The 17,667-nt window shown below is 35.4% G+C and overlaps 2 protein-coding genes across 2 annotated transcripts; both read left to right on the top strand.

The window, feature by feature from the left end:
• The first annotated feature begins 6,880 nt into the window (after positions 1-6,880).
• Positions 6,881-9,103, top strand: LOC131630803 (uncharacterized). Its single transcript, XM_058901549.1, has 10 exons — positions 6,881-7,064; positions 7,148-7,415; positions 7,495-7,585; positions 7,663-7,790; positions 7,878-7,968; positions 8,045-8,201; positions 8,292-8,449; positions 8,548-8,668; positions 8,750-8,920; positions 9,017-9,103. The coding sequence occupies exons 1-10, from the start codon at positions 7,044-7,046 to the stop codon at positions 9,101-9,103; spliced, it is 1,293 nt and encodes a 430-aa protein (XP_058757532.1). The 5' UTR covers positions 6,881-7,043.
• Positions 9,104-12,193: 3,090 nt separating this feature from the next.
• Positions 12,194-17,453, top strand: LOC131630802 (uncharacterized). Its single transcript, XM_058901548.1, has 7 exons — positions 12,194-12,692; positions 12,779-13,220; positions 13,306-14,222; positions 14,312-15,514; positions 15,617-15,835; positions 15,935-16,792; positions 16,876-17,453. Exons 1-7 carry the CDS (start codon positions 12,194-12,196, stop codon positions 17,451-17,453), a joined length of 4,716 nt encoding a protein of 1,571 aa, XP_058757531.1.
• Positions 17,454-17,667: the final 214 nt, after the last annotated feature.

The raw sequence follows: 17,667 nt of genomic DNA, 5'->3' as shown, positions 1-17,667 counted from the left end.
AAACAAACAAACCTATTATTTTTGTTCAATTGAATTTATCATTAAACTCTATGTTGCAATGCACTCCTCGAGATCGATTTTTGGGTATTGCTCATTATTACTACATCGATTGAATTAGTACACTTGCTAATTTTCCGATCACTTTTGCAAGAACTCTAAGGTAAGGATAGGGTTCTGACTCTATAATGGGGTTTATGATGAATATTATGTAGGAATGGGGTTTAAATTGCCATAGTTTTCTTTGTCAAATGTTGTTCATGAATGTGTTATGGTGTTGTAATAGATCGAATGATGTTTGTTGTAATTGATGAATTTTTTATGTTGTTGCACTATATGATGTGAAATTATATGCTAAATAACGTGTATGGAGTTGTATGGGTTGATGTTGATGATTGATGGAGATGATATAGACTGAACTGATTTTTGGACTGATTTTAGGCATCTTTACGTAACATGGATTGATACGTGTTGGTATGTATCGATACATATTATGTAGTTTTATAAAAACAGAGGTTTAAGAAGTGTATGTATTGTTACATGCAGTCTTGTGTCAACACATGTTGTGTGATTTTATGAACACATGCTGTTTAGAAAAATCAAATTTGTGAATCATGTGTTGTTACTTGAGGTTTTGTGTCAATACATACTGTGTAATTTCATGAAAACAGAATCTGGAATAGTGTATGTGTTGATACATACACGCATGCGTCAATACATAATGTGTAATTTCATGAAAATAGATTATGGAATAGGGTATGTGTTGATACACACACATGTGTGGATATATGCTGTGTTGAAAAATCAAAATTTTGAATTATGAGTCGACACATGAGGTTTCACTTCGACACATACTATTACAAAACTAAAAAATATTTTTAAATTGTTTTGGGCATATCTCCGTGAACGTCACTTCGATTTAATTGTCGTTCGAAGTGTTGGAAAGCTAATGTAATGGATTATCCCATGATAGAATAAAATGATTCATAGGATGTAATTTCCTAGTTCTTGTATTAGGATTAAGTGATTAACTATGTAGTATTAACATAGGAAGTATGCCCTGTGTTACGATTTGACGTAACCATGTCATAGTGCAATTTGAATTGTCTTATCCTTATGACAATACGATGTTATCGATATGATGATGTGTATTTTCCTTATGATCAGATAATGATGCCTTGTGATGAATTAACAAATAAATATGCTTTTATTCATAAGTTGAATTTACTGTTTTATGTTGTTACTTGACCTGTGTACTATGATGCTTGTTGTTATTATGATGAATATGATGAATTTATGTTTTTATGGTGATGAAGTGATGGCCTGTATTTGGGTTTGTTGTAGGTTTATACTAGTTTTGAACTGTTGTTGTTGTTGTTGTTGTTGTTGTTGTTGTTTGTTGTAGGCTTATGCCAATGTTGAACTATTGTTGTTGTTGTTGTTTGTTGTAGGCTTATGTAAGTGTTGAACTGTTGTTGTTGTTGTTGTTGTTTGTTGTAGGCTTATACTAGTCTTGAATTGTTGTTGTTGTTGTTGCATTTCATAATGTTGTCGCATACATAGCATAAAGGTTAGGAGCTTATACTCTGTAAGTTGGCCTGAATTGGCAAAAGTTTAAAGTTGAAGGCTTATGCCTTGTTGATGCCTTTATTAATTGTCAATAATAAGTTGGGGGCTTATGCCCTATTGGTACCACATGCATGTGCATTGTAACAAGTCGCATTTCATGTTTCACCTTTATGTGGAGTTGTTGTGATTATGAAATAATTGTTATATTGTGTTGATGATATTATTGCGATAAATGTTATTAGAAAGCTGTGAAGTGGTGATTTTGTATGAACTTATTCTAATATAGTATTTATCATACATCCGATTATATGTTACCCATATGTTGGTAACGTGCAGGTAATCCATAATGAAGGTTGTTTAAGTTCAAGAGTTCGAGTCGGTGTCGTCGCTCTAATATGTAACACTCTGGGGAGATGAACGTTTGTTACTTTATTGTTGTTATTACTTCAGTTGTTGAATCTTAAGTAGATTTTATTAGGTACTTTATTGCTTTGAAGTAGTTTTCAGTTGGACAAAGATGTTATGACATTAGAGTTGAATTTGTAATTCCGCTGCTTAATTTAAAATTTGTTTTATTTTTAAAAGACTAAATTATAATGTTATCGGTTCATCTGAATTTATGTGTTATGTATATGTTTTACATGCGATTAAATGTCGTTGTTTTGAGAGGAAAATGTAGCATCCTATTTATGTGTTGAAATTTTGTAACTCTGATTTTAATAATATTCGCTAGGTAAAATGGGGTGTTACACTTACACCTTTTTAGTAACCCGTTAACAACATGTAACTAGTTAACGATTGTCTATAACCGATTACAAGATATCCCACTTGCTTCAACTCATCGACTACACCGTCCCGGTTGATCAGAATCCTCATGTTTTCAACATCAAACAGTTTGTAACCTCCAGTGGAGTGATACCCTACAAGTATCATTATTTCCCCTTTGTCATCCAACTTCTTTCTAAGTTGGCCCAAAACATGTCGATACGCCACAAAACCAAAAACTCTCAAATGCTTCAGATTTGGTTTGAATATATACCATGCCTCTTTCGGTGTAATCTTATCAAGCTTATTTGTATGACACCTATTCAAAAAATAGGAAATTATGGATATCGGTTCTCCCCACAAATCTTTTGCCAAGTTTTTCCCCTTTAACATGCTTCTCACCATGTTCATAATTGATCGATTCTTTCTTTCGGCAACATCATTTTGTTGTGGTGTATATGGTGGTACCGCCTTATGCACTATCCTCTCTTAATCACAAAACTCCTCAAAGTCATATGAGACATACTCGCCTCCACCATCCATTTTGAGAACTTTGAGCTTGTGATTACTTTGCCGCTCAACCATGAACTTGAACTTCTTAAACACTTCAAATACCTCATTTTTTTCTTTTGATTAGATATATCCATAGCTTTTGATGAAAGTGGGAAAGTATCTATTGCCACCAACCAAATATACTTGCATCGGCCCACACACATCAAAATACACCACCTCAAGGGGATGCTTGGTTCTACAACCTACATCCTTGCTGAATTTACCCTTGTGTTGCTTTGCTTTCACACTCTCTTCACAAATTTTAGCCTGTATGTTGATGGTTGGCAACTCGGTTACTATTATGTTCTTTTGCAATGCATTGAGATCTCGAAAACTGAAATGCCCAAGACGAAAGTTCCACAACCACTCTTTTAGACTTGTCGCTGTACTAAGACACTTATGCTCCATAACCTTCAACTCATTCTTAAAAGTTATATTAACAGTCATAGGAGCTTTAAGGACCAAAACCCCATTTGCATCCATAACATGCAACGTCTTGTGTTCCATGCGAATCTTGGAACCTTTATCAAGTAATTGATCAATACTTAGAAAGTTACATTTGATTCCTAGAATGTACGCTACATCTTTGATCAAGGATTGTCCATATCCCTCTTCATGATCAAAACATCATTGATCCTATCGACCGCTAAAGTGGTGTCATCCGCGAATTTCACTTTATTCTTCGTGGCTTGATTGATTTTGACAAACTAATCCCTCATCCCCGTCATATGCGTAGAACAACCAGAATCCATGTGCCATTTTTTGCTACACTGAACTCCTTCTCTCACAGTCACCATAATGTTTTCTTCTGCATACGTTTCTGCAGCATTCTCGGAACTGTTGTAGTTGCTGCATTCACCATTCGTGATCAAGACCAAGAGTGTATTATCTTCATCAACCTCTTATCTTGCAACCTTGGCACCATCTCCTTGAGATTCCCATCTTGTTCGCGTTGCAATCTCTTTCAAAATGACCGAACTTTTGGCAATTGTAACAATGTGCCTTTCTCTTGTCATACTTTCCTCTTTCGCCTCTAAAGTTGTCTTGACCACCATTTTTTGTTGCAGATGCTCTCACTCTTTTGACTAGTCGAATTCTTTGAACTTTGAGACTTTTTTTTACCAAAATTCTGAAAAATCCATTTACTCTTCATGGGCCATTTTCCTTTCGACTTCTTATTTTTCTCATTGAACCATGCTTGCAAAGTGATCTCCGCCTTTGCTTTGTCATTATTTCTCTCCCACGTCCTTTGCTCGTGATCCTTAAGAGAGCTTTGAAACTCTTTTTTTCTCAATGTCGCAAGATCCTTCGATTCCTCTATCACCACCACAATATTATCAAATCTTGTTGTCAAAGAAAGCAAGATCCTCGACACAACATTCTGCTCAGAAACTGTCTCTCCACACGCCTTGATTTGGTTCACTAATCGAGTAATTCACGTCAGGTAATCTTTGATTGTCTTCTTTTCCTCCATTTGAATCAATTCAAGTTGACGTTTGTGAGTTTGTAACCTCACCACATTTTCTTTACCTGCTCCAGTATATGCCTTTTCCAAGATTTCACATGTTTGCTTCGACGATTCGCAATCACTGACCTTTTTTAAGTTGTCACTATCCACACATTGATGGATCAAGAACAGTGCTTTGAAGTCTTTCTTCTTCTCTTCCTTGTGCCCTGCTTGTTGTGCATCTGTTGCATCTTCGACAAGGGGATTCACCCATTCATGATCACTTAAAGACCATCTTGGTAGCCAAACGACACCATCATTTGCTTGCACCATTAGTCGTAATTCTTCGCATCAAGGGTTGGTAGGTTTGTAGAGACTCTATCATTGGAGACAAAATTTATGTTGCACACTAGGTGTTATGGATCAGAATTAGGCTATTGATGCCAAATATTGAAATATACAATCACACAATTGATAAACAATGGAGTGTGTTAGGGGTGTTCGCGGTGCGGTTTGGGCGGTTTTGACGAAAAAATCATCTGAACCACAAGAGAAAAAATCGTGCGGTTTGGTTTGGTTCGGTTGGCTTTTAAAAAAAACCGAACCAAATCAATGCGGTTTGGTTCGGTTCGGTTTTTTACAAATATTTTATTGAGTCATACATACACATATAGATGACAACATAACTTTGAATTTTGATATTCATACACTATCAAATAACAACAAAATTCGTCATATTTTGACAACAACTTTCCATTTAATATGTAAAAAATTAAATTAGACAAAAGTGGAATAATAAACATAAAATAATGGCATAAAACAATATAAAAATTATTATAATGAAACAAAAAAAATAAAAGAGACGAGAGATTAGTGAAGGTGAAAAAGAAAAAAATAAAAGAGTCAAGAGATTAGAGAAAAAGATGTGCGATAAATACGAAACTGAAATAGGGAACATTTGCATAAAAATGAGAAGGTGAAAAAGAAAGAATATAAGAGAGTAGAGATTATAGAAGAAGATGGAAGATGTATGTGGCAAAGAAGGTGCGATAATGCTATTAGAGATTTGAGAAGATCAGGATTGAAATCATGTGTAAGGATGAGAAAATTGTTCGTAATCATAAGGCTACGGTATAATAGATTTAAGTTGGGTTGGATGTGAGTTAAGTAAAAGTTAGGTTGTAACATAATGCGGTTTGATTCTGTTTGGTTCGATTTACAAAATATAAACCGCAAACCGAACCGAGCTGTGCGGTTTTGTTAAAAGATTACTCAAACAAATCCGAACCAAATGTGGTTTTTTGCGGTTTCGGTTTGGTTTAGTTTGGTTTGCGGTTTTCTATTGAGTTAATTTGGTTTTGAACATCCATACAGTGTGTGGAGGAAGAGGTGGTTAGAGAGAAGAGAATGAGAGAGAGAGAGAGAGTGAATGATAATTTTCATTACTATAAGATGCCGCAAAGACATTTATACAAGTGTTACAAAATGATTAAGAAACAAAACACATCATCTAAATAACAGAAAAATAAAGAACTCAGACATATAATCGATTGTGACAACGCGTTAACTAGTTATAACTGTTACATTAATTAATTCAATACAGTGTTAATTGATTATGTAACCGATTACATTAAACGATTACACATGTGATGATTTCTTTTTTATGCTGTTTATAAGTGATTTCTTCTAACGGTAACCAATTACATGTCGTATTAACCATTAGAACACTTTGAATTAGTGTATTTTTATAACCTTCTAATAAATCTTATAACATTCTAATAGTGAAAGCGGTTACTAAACATTCATAAGTGAAGTGCTAGTAATATTTAAGTTACAACGTTTTTGGTTTAACTTTATTGTTGAGTATTTACATTGGCACTCACTTACAATTATATTTTGTATGTTGGACACAACTTGGATCTGCCACGTTATATTGTTTGCGCGTTTCGAGAATATCTAAGAACTTTCCGTGTCTCCCATTTTTCCACACGTTGTTTCAACATCACCATTTCAATTTTAAGTCAATCAATAATATACTTATCAGATAGGATAGGATAGTATGGTGATAGGAATATAGATGATATTGAGATAAAACTACACATTCTTAGTATGAAAGAAATCGATAGGATATAGATAGCGATAGATTTTTGATACAATAATATAGAGTCTTTTGTTTTCTTTTAAATTTTAACTGTGAATATAATATATAGCATATTTTTTATTTTAATATTAATAATATCGATTATCTATCATATAAGAAAAGTCTACCATTTGAGACTTTCTTAGGCTATCCACATCAGCAACTCTTCTCTCAATGATCCACATCAGCTTTGGTGGTTACTACAGAATTTTTGTTGCTTCAACTTCATGGTGGGCTGCGGCAGTTAATGGCTGTGGAAGTTTCACCCTCCCAGCTTCTCATGTTGCTGCAGTTATGTAAGGACCATTACTCTCTGCCTCTCCACGTTCCAAACTGCACCATTGTAGTTATTATGTGTTTAAATGGCTTGCCTATTTATCAGTGATTTCATTCTTCTCTTTCCATGCTTGCTAACTTCTGTGCTAATCATTCAGTGCAGTGTGAATTTGCATTATCATGTCAAGGCCTGTTGAGAGAATAGCAGAGATCAATGATGGAAAAGAGCTTTGAAAGATTGTTGTTAGGATTCACCACCGATGGAAAGTTGTGTCCAACAGCAAGGAACATTTTGAAATGATCTTTGTTGACAAATTGGTGATTACCCTGTTTATGTTTCAGTGTGTTTATCATTTACCTATGTTTGTATAGTTTGAATCATTTTTTGGTTTCTGCTGCAGGGAGATGATATTCATGCTGTTGTTCCAGCACCGCATGTGTTGGTTTTCACCGAAAAATGCTTATTAGGCCATACTTATACTGTATCTAATTTTAAGGTGGTGCCTTATGTTCTGGCCTTCAGGGCATCGGGGCACAGATATATGATAAAGTTTACTGCTGGAACGTCTGTTCTTGATGAAGACAAACATGAGATACCCCCGAAATCGATTTTATTTACAAGTTTTTCAGACATCATAACAGGGAGGTTTGACAAACATGTTCTGATTCGTGAGTATGGTGTTTGGTTTTTTTATTGTCTCATGTTTTGATGCATTATAGCCGTGTGAAATTAATAAATTTATTTCAGATGTCGTTGGAATGGTGGATAGTATTGGTTATGCACAGACTGAGTCAGGTGCAAAGAAGCAGCAAATTAGCATGATGTTGCGTGATCACAGGTTTGTTTTTTTATACATTAGACTGCCTCATATATGAATCATGTTATATAGCTTAATGTGTTGTGATCATGTTTTAGCAACAACATGTTGAACTGTACTCTGTGGGAATCATACGCGGATCAGTTCATCAAGTTTAACAAAGTTAGGGTTGCTGCATCACTACCTACAGTTGTGTTGCTTCAATATGCCAAAGTGAAGGAAGAAGGTTATTCCATGACTTATTTTTTAAATTAATACTAAAACAACAAAATCTGTGATAAATATATTGACAAGGTGTAATTTGAATTTGCAGGAAAGTATCCTCTGTCTGTGACAAACACCTACAATGTGACCCTTTTATGTGTTGATGCTGATTTTCCGATCATGAAAGACTTTATTGATAGGTATGTTGATAGTGTCATCCATTTTATGCAATTATTTTTTTCATGTATGAATTTGATAATGATCCATGCTCTGCAGAATGCCTGAGGAGAGCAAGGTAACCCTGTCTGACCAACTTGGAGGGAATTCCCAATATTCCTCCCAAAGTTCTGAAAATCAACAGCTCACTCCTGTTCAGAAATTGTTCTCAAAGGCTGTTGTTTTGCCTATTGCTGAGATTATTCAACTTACGGATGTATGTCTTTCTATTTTCCTATAGTATCGTAATTATAACCTCATTGTTTAGTGTGTCACATGTTTCTAATTTTGGCGGCTATTTGTCCAGGTTACATTTTGCGCTACTGTCGCTACAACAAAATTATTAGTAGCATCTCCGTTTGGATGGTTCTATCGTGCCTGCCATATGTGTCAATCTATAGCGCGCGGGGACAGCCCCCCCTTTGAGTGTGAAGCTGGTCATGAAACCATGGCTGAAGTCCTTAGGTTTTCGTTGTTCTCACCTAATAGATGTTGTTTCTGTCATGTTTTTGATGTTTCTATGTTGTTGGCTTTTTTAACGAACGACTTCTTATGATGTTCAGGTATAAGATTGAAATTGAGGTTACTCACGGGGGCCAAAGCTGCAATTTTGTCTTCTGGAACAGAGAATGTGAAATGCTGTTGGGTTTATCTGCATCGCAACTTCGTAACACTATGATTCAGGTTATATTTATATTATGCAGACGAATTAGAATGTACTTTTCAATGCTCTGTGTACACTAATATGGCCAGTTGTTTTAATAGGCTGGAATTACTGATCCATTGGACTTTCCGTTAGCACTTGATCAGTTGTTGAAGTTGGAAATGGCTATGAAGGTTAAGTGGCATCCACGCTGGAAGAACTGTTCCGTCGTTATGATTATAAAAAATGATCCTATTATCCAGCAACTTAAGGAAAAATGGGGAACAGATGAGGTCAGCTCTAATAAACTGACATTTGTTTTATAAAAGAGGACTTCATATTATAACAATTTTTGGCCTGATTTTGCTTTTCTTTGGTAAATTCTCAAGGAACCTAATCCAATCCAAACTGTCTTACCTGATACTCTGGAGGTAGAAATTTTAAACTCTGTATGCATTTTTTTGCTTTTCCTTTGATTATGTTATATTGAAAACTGTGTTTAACAATATATAGATTAAAGAGAGTGTTGATGAAGCTAAAACAGATGCCAATGAAGACTGTGAATTGGTTACAGTAAGTCTCACTGCAACACACTTACCTACTTACATTTATATCAATATTACTAACACTTACCGACTTACATTTATATCAATATTCCTAACTAATAGTCTTCATCGTGGCATTGCAGGACCTGGAAATTACATCTGAACACAAGCCTGCTGCTGTCACACCTGGTGGTAAGAGACATTTTTCTGCTGCATCAAGTGAATCTATTGATTTGGACGGATTACATGATGGGGAACTGTCATCAAACAAGCTGAAGAAGATAATTAAAATGGAGAAGATTGATTAGGAATATTTTTATTTTCTGTGTGTTTTGCTTAGGTGTTTGTTATAAAAACTGAATGTTAGTTTCCTTTGCTTTTAATCATGTGTGTGATTTCATTTTCTGTAATAATTAGTGCATGAATACTGGCTATGTGCTTCTGTTATGTTCACTTTGATTTAAGAATTATCAATGGTTTCTTTCGCTTATTATATTCAAATGATTCAAAATGAACTACATATTATATATACTATTATTAATTATTTTGATTCTTTTTGATCATATAGCAAACATTCCATTTTAACTATACCTCTTATAACGGGGTGCTCCTTTTTTATTATTTTTAATGTTACTTACAATAATGATGTCGCAAAGAACCGTTTGTTTGGATTAGCAGAATTTAAGTTTTCTGTCATTACATTGAAAACTAAAACATGGATTGTGTCTCCCTAACAAACACCAGGACTTTTAACATTTGACTATGTTAACTATCAATAAATAATTTTATGACTGATCTTACTATAATGTTGATACAATATTATGGCACAGATTTCATTTTAACATTAGTTCTTAAGAATTCTGCAGCTTTACTTCTTCCTGAAAGAACAACAAAAATTAAGCAAATGCTCAACAGATTGACTAAACTCCTGACTCATACCAATCAAGATCGGTGTCATTCATTGAGGAACAATTAGACAGTAGTCCAGAATCAAGAATAAATGCAGCAGCTATGCATGAATTCAAAAAAAACGAATCGACCTACTTACTAAACCGAACGTGCATAACTTAATAAAATCGGATTATATAAACAACAAATAATAATAGAAATAGAAATGCATATCATCCTTGCAAACCATGGATTCTAACGATATAAACTCATGAGAAATATAACAGTAAAGAATTACCTAATAGAATATAATAGGAGAACTTAAAAAATTTGTCCCGAAAACGATTATAGATTAGATCTTCCAGTGGTCACAATATTACTGTGTTCCCATTTTGGATAAAGTGCTTACAAAATAACATGTAGCAGAATATATATAACACAAAGTACCAAAATAACATTCCCAACATATAATGTAACCATTAAAATTCGGGTATAGTACACGGTTTGCAAATAGCAGTAGTTTCTTCATTGTCTTTCAACCTTCACATAGATATATGGAGAGAATCGCAGCATACTCCACGCTATTGTATCCCCATTACGCAGGTTAAGAGATTTGGCGAAGTCGTACCATCCCAGGGCCATGTACTTTTCATATGGCTGGGGTATTCCTTTTCTGTTAGCTTTGTGAACCTGACAGGTAACAATGTTCTTCGTCCTCACATCCAGCAGGTTGATTTCATCTTGAAAGCGACGGAGGCATCTTTTGGCGATTTCCTTAGGGAAATGCTGCATACAAGAAATAAGGTAACTATTAACAATATATACTATTTACATTTTCAATAACATGCTGCTCATATTCAAATATCTCCTTACCATTACATTCTGCTGTGTAGATTTAGCATTTGTAACATGGGTGTTCCAGAAAAATTTTTGAGCCCCTGTAGAACTGTCTACAGTAATGTCTGTACCCACCTTTGGTTTTTTCACCACTTTACCCTTTTGTTTCTTACCCTCTTTTGATCCACTTGGTTCACCAACTTCAGAAACTTTGATTTCATTTGTGTCAATGTCTGTTGATTCCTCTTTTATCTTTACAGGTCCTGCATTGGGATTGCTTATAACCCTTGCGATATTTTGTGCGACAACATCAACATTCGTCACAACACGATCAGCGGTGACATTGCGCTGTTTATTCCTGCGTTTTCGTTCCACCTTAGGATCGTACCCTGTTTCCTTTACCAAATCTTCTATAATTTCCATTGCCTGATCATTGCTGTTCCAACAACAAATATGGATTAAAAACAAACCGCATATAAAGCATTCTTTACTAAGCAATAGTCATATGGCGATCAACGACGGGATATGAAATCCAACAATAAAAACCAACAATAGTCATTCAGTCACATTTGATTTCTTGACAAATACCACACATAATACAACATTGCGCTATACTGATACTACACCCATCACTAAATGTTGTTAAGTGTTATTACCACACTACCATGTTTTGTATACCGGTATACCCTATTTTGTACGGCAAAGCAAAGGTGAAATAAAATTATCTACTCATACCTGAAATCATTTTCATCATCAGAGGGAATACGCACAGAAGGACCACCATGTGAAGATGCCATTGTCGGAACCCTAAGCGCAGGCAGTTGCAATGCTAAACTTCTATTCAGTGCAATAGGAAACAAGTACTTGGTACATGCAGAAAGTGGGTTAACTGTTCAGTTTCTATTTACTTATAATATTAGTTTTGACTTAAAGTCTTTTTAAAAGAGTAACACATCCATCAAATAAAATATAATAAATAACCTGTATAGATTAAATTAAATACATTTAACACACACAACAGTTATAAGGGAGGGATAAGTAGTAATTTAAATCTATAACCATCATTCTATTCATATTCAGTTCCAACTTCATATATATTCAAGTATGAAAGAAAAATTAAAATCAATACTACATTCATGACATTTGAACCCACCAATACCCCTTCAATTAGAAACTGTAAACTTTTAGTATTCAAAAGCATGAAGTAGAATGCTATACCTCTCATATTGTGTGCATAAATCTATACAAATCAATCTTATTTGTAGTATTAATATTCATCCTACTTTTGTGTTTGTGATGGAAACAGATGTTGTTAAAAACACTGCTCCTCAAACATCCATTGCAAGAAAGAGGAGAAAGCTTATTCTTAAAGCAAAGAGGGATTATCGAAACCGTGTCAGATCAAGCAACCTCACTTCCCATCTAAATCATAATTTTACATCTTCTGTAACATATGAAACCACTATTGAAACAGCTATGGCTAGAAAGAGAAGGAAAATAATCTTGGATAACAGAAAAAGATTGAGAAATTTGTTCAATACTGAAGTTAGTAGGGTTCAAAATACAAACAACATTGTTAGTCAAAGTCAGAACATGGATCATGCATCTACTTCAAATTATAATATGTCAAGTCAGTCCATGGATCATCCATCTACCTCGAATCATAATATGTCTGTTGAATCTCATTATGAGGACAATAATGACTCCAACTCTGAGAATAATTTAGAATCTTCTAATAGTACCGACTCTGACGAAGATTCAGACCCGGCACAATTACAGGAGGCCCATCTTCAAGGTATTTCCATATCATACACTGATAACCAAATGATGTACACTTCTTCTGTTAATAGACATATTCAGTATTGTGGTTTCTTCTTTCAGAATATTACGATATTGGCGACCAAAGTTATGAATGCGCACACTGCCAAGCATGTATGTGGTACAAGGAAAAAGTCAATAGACACAAAATTACAGCAACTCCTCGCTTTTATCGTTGTTGCCGTGGAGGAAAAATTGTTCTTCCGTTCCTTGAACAACCTCCACAGGTGTTGCAACATCTTCTATTTAATAAAACATATCCAGATAGTAAAAACTACCAGGCTAACATACGAACATACAACGCAATGTTCTCATTCACTTCCCCTGGAATGAAGTTCGACACAACATACTCTAAAAGAGGAGGACCCCCTACTTTGAGACTGCAGGGTCAGACCTGTCATCGAATTGGTACACTGCTGCCAGAAAGAGGGCAACCTCCGCAATATGCTCAATTATACATCTATGACACGGACAATGAAGTTGAACACAGAATAAAATGTTTCAAGTAAGCATGCTCAGACATAATTACACAATTGTTTTATAAAAATATTTTGTTAAACTATTTATTCATGGCTGCGAAAAATAAACAGGGACAATAAAGGCATCGAGCGACCGGTTGTCAAAAAGCTCAAGATGATGTTAGATGAGAACAATGTTCATGCCAAAGCTTTTAGAATGGCAAGGGATGTTTTAAGGACAAATTCTTTCACATATTTAAAACTCAGGCTTATTTCTGATAGATCCGAAGATGGCCGTGTTTACAACAAACCTACGGTCTCAGAAGTGGCTGCTCTCATTGTGGGAGACATTGATTCTGCTGATAAAAGGGACATCTTAATTCAGCGCCGCAATGGTGGTTTGCAGCGAATAGATGAGTTTCACCCAGCATATTTGGCTTATCAGTATCCTCTTATATTTCCTTATGGGGAAGATGGTTACAGGAAAAATATAATGCACAGATATCGCCATGAAACTGAGGTCACTAAGAGAAACCGTCAAAGCATTAAGGATTGGTTTTCTTACCGGTTACAACAACGTCGCAAAGAGGCAAAAACACTACTTTACTCAAGACGCCTATTTCAACAATTCTTAGTCGACGGCTATGCTATGATGGAATCCGAACGACTGAATTGGTTGAGAGATAATCAATCGAAATTAAGAGTGGGCAAATATAATAATTTGGCTGCTCAAACTGATGGCGATACAAGAAATGAACACCAAAAGCGAGGAAAACGAGTTGTTCTTCCATCAACATTTGTTGGTAGCAAGAGATATATGGATCAACTATATTTTGACGGTATGGCCATTTCAAGTCAATTGGGATTCCCTGATTTATTTGTTACTTTTACCTGCAACCCAAATTGGCCTGAAATTAAAAGAGCATTGTCAGGCACAGGTCTACAACCCCATGATAGGCCAGATATCATTTCAAAAGTTTTCAAAATCAAGTTCGATACCCTCATGGATGATATTACAAAACACCATGTCGTTGGAAAAGTGATTGCATGTAAGTTGTTTCATTTAATTATACTACTTTTCAATCATGTGTCTGTGTAGTACCAAAATATTACATCGAACTAACTTTCATTTTAATAGATATGTACACCATTGAATTCCAAAAGCGCGGATTACCACATGCTCACATCTTGATATTCCTACACCCTAAGAGCAAATACCCAACACCATCTGACATAGACAAGATCATTTCTGCTGAAATTCCCGACCCGACTGTTCATCCCAATTTATACAAATTGGTTAGGGCACATATGATGCATGGACCCTGTGGGCTTGCTCGCGTGACCTCACAATGTATGAAGAATGGACGATGTTCTAAATACTATCCCAAAAAGTTTATTGAACACACTATTGTTGATGCAGAGGGATATCCGCTGTATAGGAGAAGATCAAAAACCTTCACTATTGAAAAAAATGGTATCACCTTGGACAACAGACATGTTGTTCCATATAATACCAGATTTCTTATGAAATACCAGGCACATATAAACATGGAATGGTGTAATCAGAGTACTTCCATAAAATATCTTTTCAAATATATCAATAAAGGCTATGACAAAATAACAGCAGCAGTTTCAACAAATAGCAATCAACCTGTTGATGAGATCCAACAATATCTGGACTGCAGGTATGTCTCTCCCAGTGAAGCATGCTGGCGCATTTACTCTTACAATATTCATGGCAGAAAACCGGCTGTGGAACGTATGTTCTATCATTTGGTTGGGGAAAAACCTATATACTATACAGATTATGCACGCATGGAAAATGTGCTGGAAACTGCAAGTGTGACTGAATCAATGTTTACTGCATGGCTGGTAGCAAATGCTAAATATGAAGAGGCACAAACATTAACTTATGGTCAATTTGTCTCAAAGTTTGTTTATCACAAAAAACAGAGAGAATGGAAACCGCGGAAAAAAGGTTTCACCATTGGACGTCTCATATGGGTTCCGCCAACAACTGGTGAACTGTTTTACCTGCACATGATGTTGACAGTGGCAAAAGGACCAACAACATATGAGGAAATCAGGACCGTGGATAACATTCAGTATGATACATTCAGAGATGCATGCTTTGCAATGGGATTTCTTGAAGACGACAAAGAATACATAGCTGCTATAAAGGAGGCAAGTCATTGGGGGACTGGTCATTTTCTTCGAAAATTGTTTGTTATCATGCTTTTGTCTGGTGCTGTTAATCGCCCTGCACATGTTTGGGAACAAACTTGGCTCCTATTATCTGATGGTGTCTTACATACACAAAGAGCATTGGCTGCTAATCCAGGTTTGTTAGACCTAATAAAATACCAAACAAAACAATTTGTTAATAACAACCTACAGATGACCTACCAACCGTATTATAACTCAATTTCTCATATCAATGCAGAATTGGACCTAACACAAGAAGAGTTACAAAATTTGACTTTAATAGAAATTGAGAAACTGCTTCAGGCAAATAGAAGGACACTAAAGGATTTTAGTCCTATTCCATATCCGGATGCTTATGTTCTTGAACAGTTGGGAAACAGGCTCATATATGATGAGCGTAATTATGATACAGCATCAATGAACTCAGAATTTGAAAATCTGTTTGCTGCTCTTACAGGTAACTATTGCGTCAATTAAATTCATTTTATTTTACGCTTTGAAATTCTATGAATCAATTATTCTAACACCGTTCTACAATCAATATTATGTTCCTAAGATGAGCAAAGAAGTATTTATGAAAAAATAATCCACGCTGTGGAGTCTCAAAAACCTGCGGTTTTCTTCCTTCATGGTTATGGTGGTACCGGAAAAACATATATGTGGAGAACACTCGCAGCTGCATTAAGATCAAAACACGATATATGTTTAACTGTTGCAACTAGCGGTATAGCATCATTGTTACTTCCAGGAGGTAGAACCGCACATTCAAAGTTCAGGATACCGGTGCCAACTATGGACAATTCTACTTGCAAGGTTGAATTCAACGATGATGTCGCAGACATGTTACGACAGACAAAGCTTATAATATGGGATGAGGCACCAATGGCGCATAAGTATGCAATAGAATCGCTTGACAGAACTTTGAAAGATGTTATGAGTGCAGACAAAAATTCAACTGATGTATTCGGTGGAAAGGTTGTTGTTTTCGGGGGTGATTTCAGACAGATTTTACCTGTCGTCCCCAGAGGCAGTCGTTCCGATATTGTACACTGTGCCATAAATGCATCTTACATATGGCATTCAGTTGAGGTATTAACATTGACAAAAAACATGCGGCTACGAACAGGATCAACCCAGACTGACAAAAATGAGATAGCACAGTTTTCAGATTGGCTTTTAAGAATAGGAGAGGGCCGGATATCTGAGCCTAATGACGGCACCGCCGAAATCAACATACCACCTGATATTCTGATAACAGAATTTGATGATCCAATTGTGGCCATTGTCAATAGCACATACCCTGATTTCATAAATAATTTCCAATGTGTTGATTACCTTAAAAGTCGAGCGATACTTGCCTCTACACTGGAGATTGTTGATCAGATTAATGACCATATACTTAAATTGATGCCAGGTTAAGCAACAAAAATATATAATTTAATGGATTATACTAATCTAATTTTTGCTTTTACTAATTCTGTTCGGTCAACAATGCAGGAGAGATTCGTGACTACTACAGCGCAAATTCAGTTGACAAGTCTGAGATTCATGACCCAGCAGTAGTTGATATCCTCACGCCAGAATTTCTAAGTTCCCTCCGAACATCAGGATTGCCAAACCATCACTTAAAACTAAAGGTTGGGACACCTATAATGCTCATGAGAAATATAGATCAGGCTGAAGGTTTATGTAACGGCACAAGGCTGTGTATAACAAAGATGGCAGCCCATGTACTGGAGGCTTCAATAATGGGTGGTAAAGGTTTGGGAAATTTGGTTTACATACCTCGAATGGACATGTCACCATCCCAATCACCATGGCCATTCAAACTGAATAGGAGACAGTTCCCTATTATAGTTTCCTATTCTATGACAATTAACAAATCACAGGGACAGTCATTGGATAACGTTGGTTTGTACTTACCAAAAGATGTATTCACACATGGCCAGATTTATGTCGCATTGTCAAGAGTAACAACCAAAAAGGGAATCAAAATACTGATACATGATGAAGAAAAGAAATTCAGGGAGAAAACTACAAATGTTGTGTATAAAGAAGTTTTTAACAATGTCTAAGTTTTTAGAATTCATCAGAGTAAATCTGTAACAGTGGTAATCTATATTAATAACAACATATGAGTATTGCAAGTAACTGTTGTAATATATATTACTAACAGCATATTACCAATGCAACTAACAGAAATAATATATAAATAGCATAACATCTAAATACCAAAATCTTATATATTAATATAAAGGTGGACCTAAGTCCACCAGAAAATTACAAAAA

The sequence above is a fragment of the Vicia villosa genome, unplaced genomic scaffold (genome assembly GCF_029867415.1).
Source record: "Vicia villosa cultivar HV-30 ecotype Madison, WI unplaced genomic scaffold, Vvil1.0 ctg.000739F_1_1, whole genome shotgun sequence".
Taxonomy (NCBI): Eukaryota; Viridiplantae; Streptophyta; class Magnoliopsida; order Fabales; family Fabaceae; genus Vicia; species Vicia villosa.
This window is presented reverse-complemented; position numbering and strand designations above follow the sequence as displayed.

What these genes read in the sequence shown, in the direction of transcription:
- LOC131630803 (XM_058901549.1), top strand. Translation starts at nt 7,044, where the DNA reads ATGATCTTTGTTGACAAATTG. An exon ending in TGATCTTTGTTGACAAATTG is followed by an intron (nt 7,065 to 7,147) that starts GTGATTACCCTG and finishes TTTCTGCTGCAG; the next exon opens with GGAGATGATATTCATGCTGT. An exon ending in TGCCAAAGTGAAGGAAGAAG is followed by an intron (nt 7,791 to 7,877) that starts GTTATTCCATGA and finishes TTGAATTTGCAG; the next exon opens with GAAAGTATCCTCTGTCTGTG.
- LOC131630802 (XM_058901548.1), top strand. Translation starts at nt 12,194, where the DNA reads ATGGAAACAGATGTTGTTAAAAACACTGCTCCTCAAACATCCATTGCA. An exon ending in ACAGGAGGCCCATCTTCAAG is followed by an intron (nt 12,693 to 12,778) that starts GTATTTCCATAT and finishes TTCTTCTTTCAG; the next exon opens with AATATTACGATATTGGCGAC. An exon ending in TATACTTAAATTGATGCCAG is followed by an intron (nt 16,793 to 16,875) that starts GTTAAGCAACAA and finishes TCAACAATGCAG; the next exon opens with GAGAGATTCGTGACTACTAC.